Source organism: Bactrocera dorsalis, chromosome 3 (assembly GCF_023373825.1).
Source record: "Bactrocera dorsalis isolate Fly_Bdor chromosome 3, ASM2337382v1, whole genome shotgun sequence".
Lineage (NCBI taxonomy): Eukaryota > Metazoa > Arthropoda > Insecta > Diptera > Tephritidae > Bactrocera > Bactrocera dorsalis.
Window position 1 is genome coordinate 85,739,043 of NC_064305.1, and position 13,977 is coordinate 85,753,019.

The 13,977-nt window shown below is 38.3% G+C and overlaps 2 protein-coding genes across 2 annotated transcripts in view; one reads left to right on the forward strand and one right to left on the reverse strand.

The window, feature by feature from the left end:
* The window catches only part of LOC105227723 (protein qui-1), a gene marked incomplete at its 3' end in the record, with an annotated part of 123,529 nt that extends 112,828 nt beyond the window's left edge, over nucleotides 1–10,701 (forward strand). The window contains 8 exon segments of the mRNA XM_049453580.1: nucleotides 709–1,627; nucleotides 1,765–1,977; nucleotides 2,223–2,440; nucleotides 6,979–7,125; nucleotides 7,260–7,560; nucleotides 7,858–7,981; nucleotides 8,221–8,332; nucleotides 10,519–10,701. Of these exon segments, the coding sequence (XP_049309537.1) occupies nucleotides 709–1,627; nucleotides 1,765–1,977; nucleotides 2,223–2,440; nucleotides 6,979–7,125; nucleotides 7,260–7,560; nucleotides 7,858–7,981; nucleotides 8,221–8,332; nucleotides 10,519–10,701 (2,217 nt within the window).
* Nucleotides 1–13,977, reverse strand: part of LOC105230125 (atrial natriuretic peptide receptor 1) — a 111,701-nt gene that overhangs the window by 6,078 nt on the left and 91,646 nt on the right. The window lies entirely within an intron of this gene.

Consider the following 13,977-nt stretch of genomic DNA (forward strand, 5'->3'; position numbering starts at 1 on the left):
CTTTGCAATTGCAATTTAATTTAGTCAATTTTCATCAGTTTCTTCGAAATCAATACAACTTAACATGACACCTTTAATCAAACTCAGCTTAAATTTACATGTACTACTTAAAGAAGTCGCTTTTTAAAGGCATTTAACCTTGTCTCGTGTGCACCACACACACCTTGGCACGGGCACGACGACGTCAGGTTGCCCAACTTTGCCTGGCCACGCAATGCCATACTTTCAATACTTTCAATTTCCTTATTTCCTTGCATTCATGAGCCATTTCCTTGCTGCGAAGACTCGAATTGAGGAGAGGAATGGTGGGTGGGTACATATAGCTTTGAGTCATGTGGGCAGCTCGTTTCCAACTCGTTGCCTGATTGTGCAATTTGCGGAAGTAAGCGAAGGCAAAGTGTGCCAATAGCCTCGAGGGTATTCAGATGTGCAAAATTCATTTTCTTTTCATATTCGTTATTCATTAACCATAAAAGGAACGCCAGGTAAGGTGTTGAGGAAAACGTATTGAGGGAAATTCTTCGAATTGTATGTGTGTATGAGGGAAGCAAGTAGTGACTTCCCAGCAGCGTTTCGAAGGCAAAAGGTGTAAATGAAAGTTATGTTAAAAAAATTTAGTACTTAAAGCCATGAGCGCTTAAAAATGTTCAATAAAAACAATAACTAATCAGTATTTCACGCGCTCCATCTCGCTCTCTGTCTTTTTAGGAAATTTTCCACGAACATGCCACACACTTACGCATCCTCCGCGAGCATCATGATGCCGCTGCACTTGCCTCGAGTCGCGTGCCCGGCCGCCTGCGTCAAAATCTGCTGGCTAATTTCCGCAATGGCAGTCGCCATGCGCCCTACTTCATCTACGGCCCACACGGCAGCGGCAAGAGCGCGCTCATGGTCAACTTGTACCACCAGTGCCGCGATTGGTTCAACTCGACGCGCGTTTATCGCGTTATGCGCTTCGCCGCCGCCTCGCCACGTTCCGCCTACAATCTCGAATTATTGCGCGTGATTTGCCAACAAATCTCCATTATTTACGATATACCCGAGGGTTATCTGCCCAAGGACGCCTCATTCGATCCGGTGTATATCAACAGTTGGTTCCAGAATCTGTTGCGCCGCATCGAGGATATGAATAATGATATATTTTTCATTTTCATCGATGATCTGCATTTATTGAATCCACTCGATTGTGATGTGGTCGCGGCGTTATCCTGGTTGCCGACATCTTTACCCTGGAATGTACAACTTATTTGCTCGACAACCACGCCCATCGAACAGTTGCGCTTCACACCCATACAACGTGATCGCTTCAAATCGGCGGAGTTTCTTTTCGATTTGTCAACGGAGGAGAATCGCACCGAATTGCATAAGCCTCTGGCGCTTGCCGCCGATTTGCCGGATATTTCATTTACGGATTTCGTGGCACACGAATTCGACCGTTTGGAGGCGTGTTATGGCAGAAGATGTGTGGCACGCTTGGCTGGCTATATTACATGTTCGGAGTTTGGCTTATCGGAAACTGAGTTGTTGGAGCTATTGATGCCTACTGAGGATCCGGAAATGTTTGTGGATACAGAGCGCGGCAACTTCAACTTTTCCACATTCAAGCAGATACACAATGATATGAGTAAGTATGCTTTACACTAGAAAGGAAAAATTTTTATTAAAGCTTCATCGCCGGACTCTCATAACCATTATATAATGTATACTTCATCCAAATCTACCTTTCGCTAAATCAAACCACATTCCTCGTTGCCGTTTCAGAATTCCTACTGCGCGATAAAATAATGTCTGGCAAAGTGCTGCTGCAGTGGCGCCACAGTTACTGCGCCGAGCTCTCGAGAAAGCGCTATATGGACGCCCTGAGCACACGTGCCATGCACATAGCCATTGCCAATATATTCTTTCAGCAGGAGAGTGAGGAGAACGACGTCAGCACTAGTGAGAATGCCTCAGGTGAAAGTGACAAACACTCAGGTGAATTGAAAATACAGTTATTTTACTTACATTACGAATGCAGGCGTGTGATTACTTATACGCCATGGTGTGCCACAGCTTTTATTTCCCAGTTAAGCAAATTATTTATGACAAAACTGAAATGTATGTATATGAAATATTATTTGCTATTTTTTCAATTTCTTAATTTACTTTGCACACATCCGTAGCTAAAATATATAATATGTAAAAAATAAATCAATATTCTTTATTTTTCTGCATTGCAGTTATCAGTCAAAAGGAGAAGGAGAGCATATCGGCATCCGAACGCAAATCATCATCACATCACAATGATGACACATCCACCTTTTATAATCCCATCGCCGCCGATGTCTCGTATAGTATGCGTCATGTGGAGGAGAGTTGGCATCATTTGATGCGCTCCGATGATATTGCGAAATTTAAGCAAATTGCTGTTTGTAATTTCGACTTTCTTCTGGCAGCGGTAAGTCCATATACGTTTACACATACAAATATTGTTTGTGTTTCGTAAAGTAATTTATTGTTCAGCATATGAATGGATTTTCTTTTTTGCATTACTAACCGAATAATATCTGATCAAATTTGGCCCGGACGTTTTATTTCGATAAAAAATATTTTTTTTGGATTGGGACAACCTTCTTTGTTTGCGTATTTAACTTCTTTTTGTATTACTGTTGGAATACTATCTGATCAAATTTGACCCGGACTGATATATTTCGATAAAAAAATATTTTCTTGGATTCGTACGACCTTCCTTATGTTCGAATGGAACTTCTTTGTTCTTTACTGTCGGTATACTATCTGATCAAATTTGACCCGGACTGGTTAATTTCGATAAAATGTATTTTCTTAGATTCATTCGACATTCTTTATGTTCCCACGGAACTTCCTTTTGCATTAATGTCGGTATACCATCTGATCAAATTTGACGCGGACTGATATGTATATGTATTTCAATAAAAAAAATATTTCTTAGATTGGTAGGACGTTTTTTATGTTCGTTCGGAGTTTGACCTCTATATGTGAGGGTTTGACACAAAAAGTTTGTCTGGCGGTCTTTACTATGCCTGAAAATTCTTCGAATAGGATCACCACTATGAAATCGCTGAAAATTGTGCATAAGTGCTGTAGGAAGCTTTCTTTATCACGAATACAAGTCTTTGAGCGACTCAAAGCATTCAGATAAGGTTGTGAAGTTATCGAAAACTCAACCCAACGAGTCATCAATCATAATGGAACAGAACTTGAAAATCATTCTATTGGCAGCAGAGAGATTACATACATCATATCTCAGTGTCTATTGTAGATCAAATGAACACATTTTCATTAAAGTTTTAGGTATGAAACGTGTAAATTACCATAAGCATTTGTAACAAAGACCTGAATGAATTTCAAAAACGTCCAGTTGAGGTCTTAAAAGATATGCTTAACGACATAGCTGAAGATCCCACATTCATCAAACGCATCCTTACTAGGGACAAGAGGTGAGTCTATGACTATGACATCGCAGCTGCCTAACAATCTATCCAAAACTAGCCGAAACTGAAAAAAACTTAAATTCGCCGAAGGAACGAACGACATTCTGGCTGAGTCTTATAAGGCTATTGGCTCAAAGTGAATAGCAATAATAACCTTTTCCAGAAAATTACGGAAAAATTTTGGATTTTTTCTCAGTCCGGGTCAATTTTGATCAGATGGTAATTGTATGGAATCAGTAAAACAGGAGCAGTGAAGTATTATGTGTTGCATAACTTGAAAGCTATTTATTTTGAAATGATTGCTTATTGCCCCATTGGCCCTGTTTAGATACAGCTTCTGCGGAATGGATCTTTTTTAAGTTTCATAACATTTTCCGAAACTCTTTGGATATACACATCAGATTAAGGAAACGTTGGGTGAAGAGTACATTCAAGACTAGAAAGCACTAATTTTAATTGGCATTTAAAATTTTTAACAAAAAATCGCCACTTAAAGTAAAAAAGATCGCAATTTCCCTTTAAATGTGCAACTTGGCCAATTTTCTATTTACCCCACTTACATTGCACATTTACTGCAAAGAAACGAAACCTTTATTTAATTACGTATGCAAACTTTGCATTTTTAATTAAAACTATTGCCAGCAAGTCGGGCGCACACTGCAAATAAGCAACATTTCTACATCGCATCGCACAGCTGCGAGGCATATCAGCGCTCGTTCGCCGCGCCATATTTAATTTAGCGAAATACAAGCCCTAAGGCCGTATCTAAGGTTTCCTCTACACGCGTTTTAGCGCGCCAATTGAAATGCCTGCCAGCCGTTCGGACGCAGCTTGCAGAGTAAGCAAAGCTCGGCGCTTATACGCCGCCACCTACACGACCCACATTCATCATACGGCCTGTCGCACCGCCGTCTACTATTATTTTAACTTTGCTTTGCTGCTACACTACGCCGGCTTTCTGCTTGCTGGCATTGCTTTTGTTGCACACTGTTTGAAGCAACTGCCGTTCGTGTTGCATTTACACTTAGTCTGCTGCACAGCGACGACGACGACGCTTGCCCTTCAGCCGCTGTTTGTGCAACCTAAATTGCAGCACGGAAATTAAGCTAACAAAAGCGTATACTCGACAAAACAGTGTCATTCGAGTTGCAATTTCTGCTATTACTTTTTAGTTTTCAGTTACAACAATTTCGTTTTTATGTGCGCCACTGCTTTCGCACTTGCTCAACTTCGTCGATTTCTTAGGAAAACAATACGAGCATTTTGCTTTTGCTTGCAGCGGCAAAACATTTCGAAATTGCTTGGCTTGCTCAGCGGCTCAAGTTGCCTGCGTTATTGTCCGTAGCAAAGCTCAAGATTGCTTAAGAGAAAGGATAATGTTTGCGTGTGTGTGTGTTGTTGCTGCTGCTGCTGTAGGCGGAAAGTTGCACGAATGGCTTTGTTCTGTGTAAAATGTGTCTGATTCAATCTTTTAGCGCTGCTTAAATTATATTCTTGGATTTTCATTTAGTTTGCTTAGTAATTGTTTGCTGATGTAAATTGCGATTGCTGCCCTTGTCAGCTGAACAATGTTGCCACTTAATTGTTAATTGCAGTAATTGCTCTAAATTGAATGTATATTTGAATTAAACTGAAAAGGTCTCTAAATTGAATTTGAAGTTGTTTTAGTGATGAAAAAAAATGCAGTCTACTATTCAACACCAAAATATCGAACTAATATACATATGTATGTATGTTAAAGAGTATTTACTTATTCTTCTCTTTTTCAAAAAACGATTATGATTACTTCAACCTTCTTTCGACTTTTGTAAATTTCCCATTTTTTACTTTGGAAGAAAGCTACGTGAGTGTAAAGCAAATTATTTGACAAAAACATCAATATTTCGTGGAAATCAAGTCAACATTTTGTACGAACAAAATTTATTTGGAAACGATAGCTACAAAGTAAGTTCCGAGCAGCTTCTCTTTAGATTTATAAAAAAGATAGGCAGTATTCGAAACACAAACCAGCGTCAGGTCTTTGAATAAAAGCCTGAAACAATCAGATCAGTTCGAATCAACCATCCAGTTTACTATCTAAAATTGGACAATTAAGCTGTCGAGAAATTTCTAAGTCTTTGCTGTATCGTGGAAAGTTCTTTTGAAGCAATGACTTGTTTTAATCCAATAGTTGATGAGATCTGCCCAAATACAGAACAATTTACTAAGTGACGAAATAAAAATATCCAAATAAAAAGCGTGAAAGAGAGAACAGAAGCTGTAATTCTGTAGGCTTTCTCCAATATACAGCATCATCACAATCAATAGCTTAACAAACCGGTGCGTGTCTTTGCTAGCTGCAATTTCTTTATCCAGTTATTTCTGACTCTTGCTTGAGTTCGCACCCTCGTAGTTTCATCGCTTCAGTATCTTGGTGCACACCATCAATCAATCTATGTTTTGGTTTTCCTCTGCTTCGGTTATTTCTGCATCTGTTCCAAAGAATTTAGTTAGGAAGATAGTTTTCATCGGTGCAATCCGATCCGAAATAACATCTAGGAAAATTTTATGCGGACTGCCAAAAAGAAATCTACATTTCACATATTTTAATTATAAATCCATATTAACGCCCTGAAAATGGTCTTTTCTTGAGGCGATACAAGTCTCCCAACACATAGTCCAATTTTCTTGTTATGAGCCTCTACTCAGGCGGCCTTCGACACGTTTTGATATCGTCGGTATCAACACAGTTTTGGAGCATTATTTCGTTGCCACTTAAGAGTTCCTAGCTCGATGCCATTTTTGCAAAAGATTCAGGTATTTTGGTACGAGTTTAGCATTGACACACTTCATATCCAAGACATGTACCAAAAATTGTTGAGATTCTCACTATCTCTCTGAGCCCAAAACGGCTTTCAAGCGCTGTTTCTTTACCTTTTGCGATCTCATCATCAAAAGAGATGGCGCGACGACTACCACATGGCAAATTTGCCTTCATGATCTTCTGATTGCTTGGGCTACCCAAATACTTATGTTCATGAGGTAGACTACCTGAAACACTTCTGTAATCCATTAAAAGCCCAAAACTTCAAGCAAATCGTTGAATAATTGATTTTCATGTTAAAAATCGCCAGACAAAGCAGTTTGTATAGACCAGTCCGGTTAACATTTTATCAGATGGCAATATTCACAAAGTGAGATAGAGAAAGAAAAAGGTTGAGGGAATGTGAGCCGCTTCATAAATCATAACTTCATGGTGTATCGAACATAATAAAAAAATCGGGATTGGAACGAGAAGCTGTACTCATGGACAAATGCTTTCCTGAAGTATCTGAATAATTACATAAGGTATTTCGAACCCAATATTACAATTCAAACTTACTGAGTGGGATATATTTTCCAAGATCTTAACACCACACCACAGCAAAGTTACATTTTATCCGTTAAGTCTTCTCATATCGAATATCGCTTTATTTTACTGACATTGCAGAACATAATTACATACAAACAAGTGCTTAACATATACTCAATGTCTCCATTACAGGTTCAAACCGTCTCCATCAGCTATCTGCGTTGCCTCATCGAGCATGTACGCTGCTATCTGCTGGATCGGGATATCGAACTCATCTATTATACAATACGCAAGTCGAGCGACGTGCTCACACGTGATCCAATGCAGCTTGGCTCACAGGTAAAGTTTCTCAAAAAAAAGAAATAAATTAAAATCCTGCTATATACACATAAGTGTAATATGTGGCTCACACACAGCCATACAAAATGCATTATTAAAACGGTATTCTCTTTATTTCGTCACTTCTGTGACAGCTCATCTCCTGGCTGCGGCCAATCAGCGAGCATGACGAGAACGACAACTCCCTGCTGAGCATAACGGTACGCTCGGCGACCGCCTGGTGCGACGGCTACACTGTGCCACTGCTGGTGCCACTCACCGGCTGGCTGCCGGCCACTTTGCCCTCGCAGATACGCGTGATGACGGTGACCGGCACCGGACAGGTGCGTGACGTCTGCGTGTCGCCCACCAAGCAACATCTCATATTGGCAACCAAGTCGGGTGACGTACAACTGTGGCACATAATGAGCAACTCGTTGGAGCACATTTTTAAAGGTGAGCGCAAGTAACGGTGTTTAATTGCAAGTAATTTCTCGTCAATACGCGGGTGCTTGCAACGGTAGCGTGGGTGTGTGTGTGCACTTGCAACATTTTGCTGCACTTAATGACACGCCACTCGAGTGCAGGCACTTATCTGCTTCGCTTTGCTCATTTATTTCACCAAATCACTATGACTATTATCATTTAATTGCCACTGCCATTGATTTTCATGCAGTTTTTCGGTTTGTTTACTCGTAACTGTTTTTTCTCGGCTTCATTACTTTTCATATCGCATTTTCTTCGCCGTTATAGGTCACACCGCCGCAGTCACGTGCCTGCTAGTCGCACAACAATCCGACATCCTGCTGACTGGCTCCGAGGACAACACGGTGCTCGTGTGGAACGTGACGACGCGTGTGCTGAAGACCCATATTAAGTAAGTACATGCAAGCCACCGCTCAATCCAATTGACCTGATCATTATACGCGTACTTTTGTACAATGTCTCCATACAATTACGCTGAGATTTAATTGTATGAGTTGCGTCAGTGAGTAGCTGGTGGAAGAAGAGCTTGCTGTTGTCGCTTTTCGATTCAATTACACTTCTCTTTTTCTACTCATTACTTGCCATTATTTTATTGCTGATATTTTTCTGACTATTTTCTTTGCTGCGCAGATCTCATGGTGGCATTGTGACGTGCGTCGCAGCTGGCGTCAATAGCACGTTGGCCATTAGTGGCAGTGAGGACTCGACGATTGCAATTTCAGATATACACAGCGGTAGATTGGTAAGTAGAGCGGTTAAGTACCATAGAATATTGTCTAATGTAAAGGGATAAAGAATGTGTGAAAAAGTTTCCAAAGCAATCGGTTAATAAAAAGAATAGTATAGAAAGAAGCCTTAACCATTTTATATTACGAAGCATGTGTATTAGGGTGGGTCAAAAGAAGCGTATCTTTTTTTCCGCAGAGTACGCAGAAAAATTGGTTGACAGATACATCTAAGAAAGGCTCTTCAAATATATATTTTAAGTAGTTGGAAGCCAGTTCGTATTTTTGGCCCACCCTAATGTTTTTGGTATAGGATAAGAGCAACATATAAGTAATTACATCAGTAATTATAATATTGCGAATTTCTGTGCTTTTAAAAGAATATATAAATATATAAAACCAAAAGATTATAATAATTGTGTGTTATAACATATGATCAAAATTGACCCGGACTGGAACAACTCAACGTGCAACTTGATTGGATAGAATTTTTTTCCAAAATTGATACAATCTGTTTTTCTTCATATCAGATATTATGTTCGCATTAAGATTGCGTATATTTTGGAGAATGTATTTAAGATGGAAAAAAATTGTTTTGTGATTTTTATTAGAGAAAAATGTTGAACAGCGAGTTTGCTCGAAATTTTGTGTTTCCAATGAAATCGAGGCTATAAAGTCAATGAAAATGTTGCAGAAAAGTTTTGGTGTTTTTTGCACACGTGCGCAAAAGGCCTCAATTCTTCGTGTAGAGGCCGAAAAAGAAATGTTTAACAATGTAGCTGAAGACTCGTCATTCATAAAACGCCTCCTTACTGATAACGAAAATGTTCATGAATAAGAAGTTCAACAATCTGGCGAATGACGCTCCAAAAATGAGCCAAAACCGGAATGAAGCCAAATTCGCTGAGGGCACTGCGGGCCATCACAGTTGTTTATAATATAAAAATTTATGGAAAATTAGATTAAGCGTTGTGGGCTTATATTGGCCCATTAAGAGTCTATTTTGAAAGCGATAATAAATTTATATTGTTTTCTATAACAGTCCGGGTCAAATTTGATCAGGTGGTATTTACCGGATCAAATTTTAAAAATATTGAAATAAAAAAAATGTATATCAAAATCCTTGTAATAACTTTATATAAGAAACCAATCGATATATATTTCGACTTGTCTATGCAAGCGATAACTCTGGATAGATCACATGCTTATAGTTTTCGTTAAACAAAATTAAAATTTTCTTTAAAAATATATCACTGTTGTACACTTTACTTCTTTAAAAATTACTTAAATTGTAATGCATTTACTTTCCATTTACATATATTATATAACAATACCTCCTTTCGTTTAATGTTGCAACATGCGCAGGGCTGAGTGTTTGTCCATCAAACATAATGGTTCACAGCACGTTGGCCTTCCGCTTGGACATCCGTCTCATGTCGTATGCATAATATGCCATGCACATATTGCTACTCGCATCCGTATGGGAATATTCCCAGCAAGAATTTTGACGTGAGACAATTAACCGCAATATAACACAATCGAAATTCCAAGTTGTGGAACGCCTTCAAGCACCTAAAATTTGATATTTTGATATTTGAGTGCGAATCTCGGCATTGAAGTTGATTAGCATGAAGTTTTGAATACAAGTATTGAGCACAAAATTAAGCTGATTACCACACAGTTCACACATATTTCTCTACAGGTGATTTACTGTACTTTTAATAACAAAAGATCAAAACTCCTTAACAAAAATTCTAAAAAAGAAACATGTTTGATTTTCTATCACCTGACAGCAATAAAATTTCTTCCTTGCAAAATGCAGCATGTGCCCAAGCTATATATGCTCATATAAACGTATGTGTCTAATAAAAATTTGAATATTTATAAGTTGAGTAGCAGCAACCCAGTCAAGCGCCTGCCAAGCTAGCACGTAATAAATTTTATTTGAACATTTATGACGCGCTACGAGCAGACAGCGCTAAATATATGTCAGCTGTCTGCGCAAACTTTTAAAAGCGACTTTTGACAGATGTGCCTGCATAAAAGCAAAAAAAAATACGCATTTGAATTTTAATAAATGCACTTTTCATTATAAGCGTAGATTGCTATTTATTATAAAAACTCAAAAAATTATTTACAGAAATGTGAAATGACTGCATATAATTTTCCATTAATGCTCATATTTATTTATTCTCTCTTTTAGCTGCACAAAATCACACATCATCGCGCTGCTGTGACGAGCGTGAAGGTTAGCAATGCCTGCGATGTGTTGATTTCATCAAGTCGCGATAAAACGATTTGCTTATGGTCCTTGGACGATTATACGCTGCTGAACACCATGCAGATGTGCAGTCCGGTGCGGCGTATTGACATCTCATGTGACTCGGTAAGTGCCCTGAAATATATCATTCCCGTTGCATTTAATTAAAATTGATATTTCACTTGCGTAATTGAAGAGAATTAAGTGCTGAAATGAGTATACAAATGAAATGCACACACACGAACGACACGGCGTATGAGTGACCTAGATAATTCAATACAGATAGATGGTTCACAATTGCGACATGGGGTATACGCAACCTAACACTGTGGCATATGCATATGAATGTATGCGTGCCTTATTCAACTTGTTTGGTTATTTATTTGCTATTGCTTTAACCTTAACCTGTTGTGGTTATAAACGTTGCTCCCTCTGGCGCGCAAACAGCGACACTTTCTCGTTTTCCCTGCGGCGTATTAGCGACTAGTTGACTTCCCATATACGCGAACACCTGTGTTTGTGATTTTTGTGAAACTTAATATTTTATGGAATTTTATGCACTTCAGCAATATTGTTTGTCACTTATTGTATGAACATTCTCATATAACCGCTTTAATACCATACCATCACTGCACATATTTGGCAAAGGCGTGGTTGCTAGGGTTTTATATGGCTCGGTTTCTTGCATATTTGCTACTATATGACACAATGTAAGATTGTTAAGATTTATCATAGATATATACAGTTTTAAGTTAATTAGAAGAGCTTGAATTTTTTAGGTGAATGATGACGATTTTGAATAAAAAGTGTTTGGAACTTGATTCAGTTTGTATGGGAGCTTTATGTTGTAGTGGTCAGATCTGAACAATTCATTCGAAGATTATAGCTTTGATTTAAAGAATAATCCATGCTAAGTTTTATAAAAATAAAACAAAAACAAACAAAAAAGTTTTTTCACACAAGGAATGAATATTTATCGATCAATTTGTATGGCAGCTATATGCTACAGTGGTCCAATCTAAAAAAAAATTTCAATGATTTTAGAATTCTCTTGTATAATAATTCATGTCAAGTTTTACAAAGATAACTGCTCAAATAAAAAATTTTCTCATACAAGAGTTTGATTTTGGTTGTTCAGTTTGTATGACAGACACATGCTATAGTTGTCCGATCTGAATATAATTTTCGAAGATTGTAACGTGGACTTTGAAAATAATCCATGCCAAATTTCATGAAGATATCTAGTCAAATAAAATTTTTTCCATATAATAACTTGATTTTTATTGTCCAGTTTGTATGGCAGCTATATGCTACAGTAGTCCGATAACAAAGTTTTCTACAAATATGCAGTTTCTTGAGGAGAGAAGCCTGTGTACAAAATTTCAAAGCGATATCTCAAAAGCTGAGGGACCAGTTTGCGTTTATATAGAAAGACGGGCATGGCCAAATCTACTGAGCTCGTGAGGCTGATCGGTTATAGGTGTATATGACATAAAAAGTATCTACTTTGTACTATATTTATATAAAAAATGCTTCAAAAACATAATACAAGTAATTTCGTCCCACTAATGACACAATTAAAGTCACAACGCTCATTCGATGTGAAATACAGTCATTGATTTGTCATCTGACACCTCAACGAGCGCACAAAGCATGTTATCTCAACACCACAAGAAAAAAAGAAAAAGCTTGAAACACTCAACAAACCGAAATCGCTCAAACACAACAGAAAATTAGTTGAAGAATTGCATAGTTGAGTGGCTGAACATGTAGTGCTGTCAGTGGCAGAGCGAGCAGCTCTAAGTACACTCACGTATAAACAGCAAATAGCAGCACTTCAAATGCTGCCTTGTTGTTTTTGTTTCCTTTTTTTCTTGTGATAAATCAACATGTCTGTGCAGATAACAGGCAGAGTGGACATTTATCAAAAGGTCGGCTAGACAACGGCACTTCCGGACCAAGCTAGTTAAGTTGCGAAAATCATGCTTGAGTTTTCACTCTTTTTCGTAGCATTTGTTGCACTATGCGCCCGACGTAGACACGTTGACCGGAAATGGATTTACCACCAATGTATTTTCGCATTGTTGTCGCACACACAACTGTGTTTTTTTTGTGGCACGTTCGCTCCTGTCTCGGCATTTCGCACAGCTTCTACTTGAGTATAAGTTTATCGGTATTTTCTGTTCCGGCAGCACATCTTTATTGGTATGTGCAAATGTGTTTACGTGGCGTCTTTTGACTCTTGGCATTTCCTGCATTTTCATTTAACGGCAGCCGGCATATCTGTGGTATTCTTGCGAAAACACACACACCCTTACACACACATTCGCACTGCAGTGAGTCTTCGTAAATTATCAGCTCAGCTGGCCGCAGCGTGGAGCGCTGATATTGGTTGTTAAATAAGCGTAAAGAATTTTGACGGCAAAAATGAAAATGTCATGGCTCTGCCACCTTTATGAGCGGAAGTAATGGGCGTGAAAGAGTTTAAAAGTCTGTTTTTTTAAGTGTTTTTATTCGCCATTATCATCGCCAAATTTTTATGTCTTACTCAATGCAAAAAGTTGACTGTTGGTTTTTTGTTCGTAATGTCAAAGATACCAAACAAAAAGTTGAGATAATTTTTAATCACCAAATTTTAAATTGGATCGCTTGTATAATTCTCTAGAAGAAGATTTATGTATATTGTCCCTTACTGAAGGAAATGTTGGTACTATCTCTTAAAAATTCGCATTTATACTTCTAATAAAGTATTGATATTTTTGAGGTCTTCAGCTTAACTTTAAATTATAAGTAACTTCCTCTTTACCACTGAGAGCTCAACGTTAAAGTCCATTAATAACATCCCCAACTGCACTTCCTCTGCCAAAAGGTATTAAAATATGGTGTGGACGTAAAGAATATACATGTAAAGAACAAATATTTCGAAACAACCGTATTTACTTCGTTCTTCGACCAGCCCGTTTAAGTTTTTTTATATTTAAAATTGCTAACCATACTAAATATATTTTCACAGAACTTTAATAATCCTTCCTGACTGGCAATTCTGCCTCCACAACCGTTTGCGTGGTCTTACAGTGATTCGAGTAATCCCGCTAAAATGCCACCGAAATGTATTTATTTGTTTGCGGTTCAGAAGATATTCGCAGATGGATATTCGGTTCGAGAGATTGGCTTGCGCTCGTGTTACACACAAACTTCGAGCTTCTTTTTATATCCAGGTGCCATGGTTCCGAGTTTTCTGCTATGTTTAGGCTCTGGACAATCGAAAAAGCTGTCGAACTTTCATTATTTTATCGATATTTTCGACAATTGGTCTTCCAGGGCGTGACATATCCTTGACCTCCAATTTGCTGGAACCGAATCGACCTAAATTACTTGTGATTGTCTGCTACAGTATCAGAA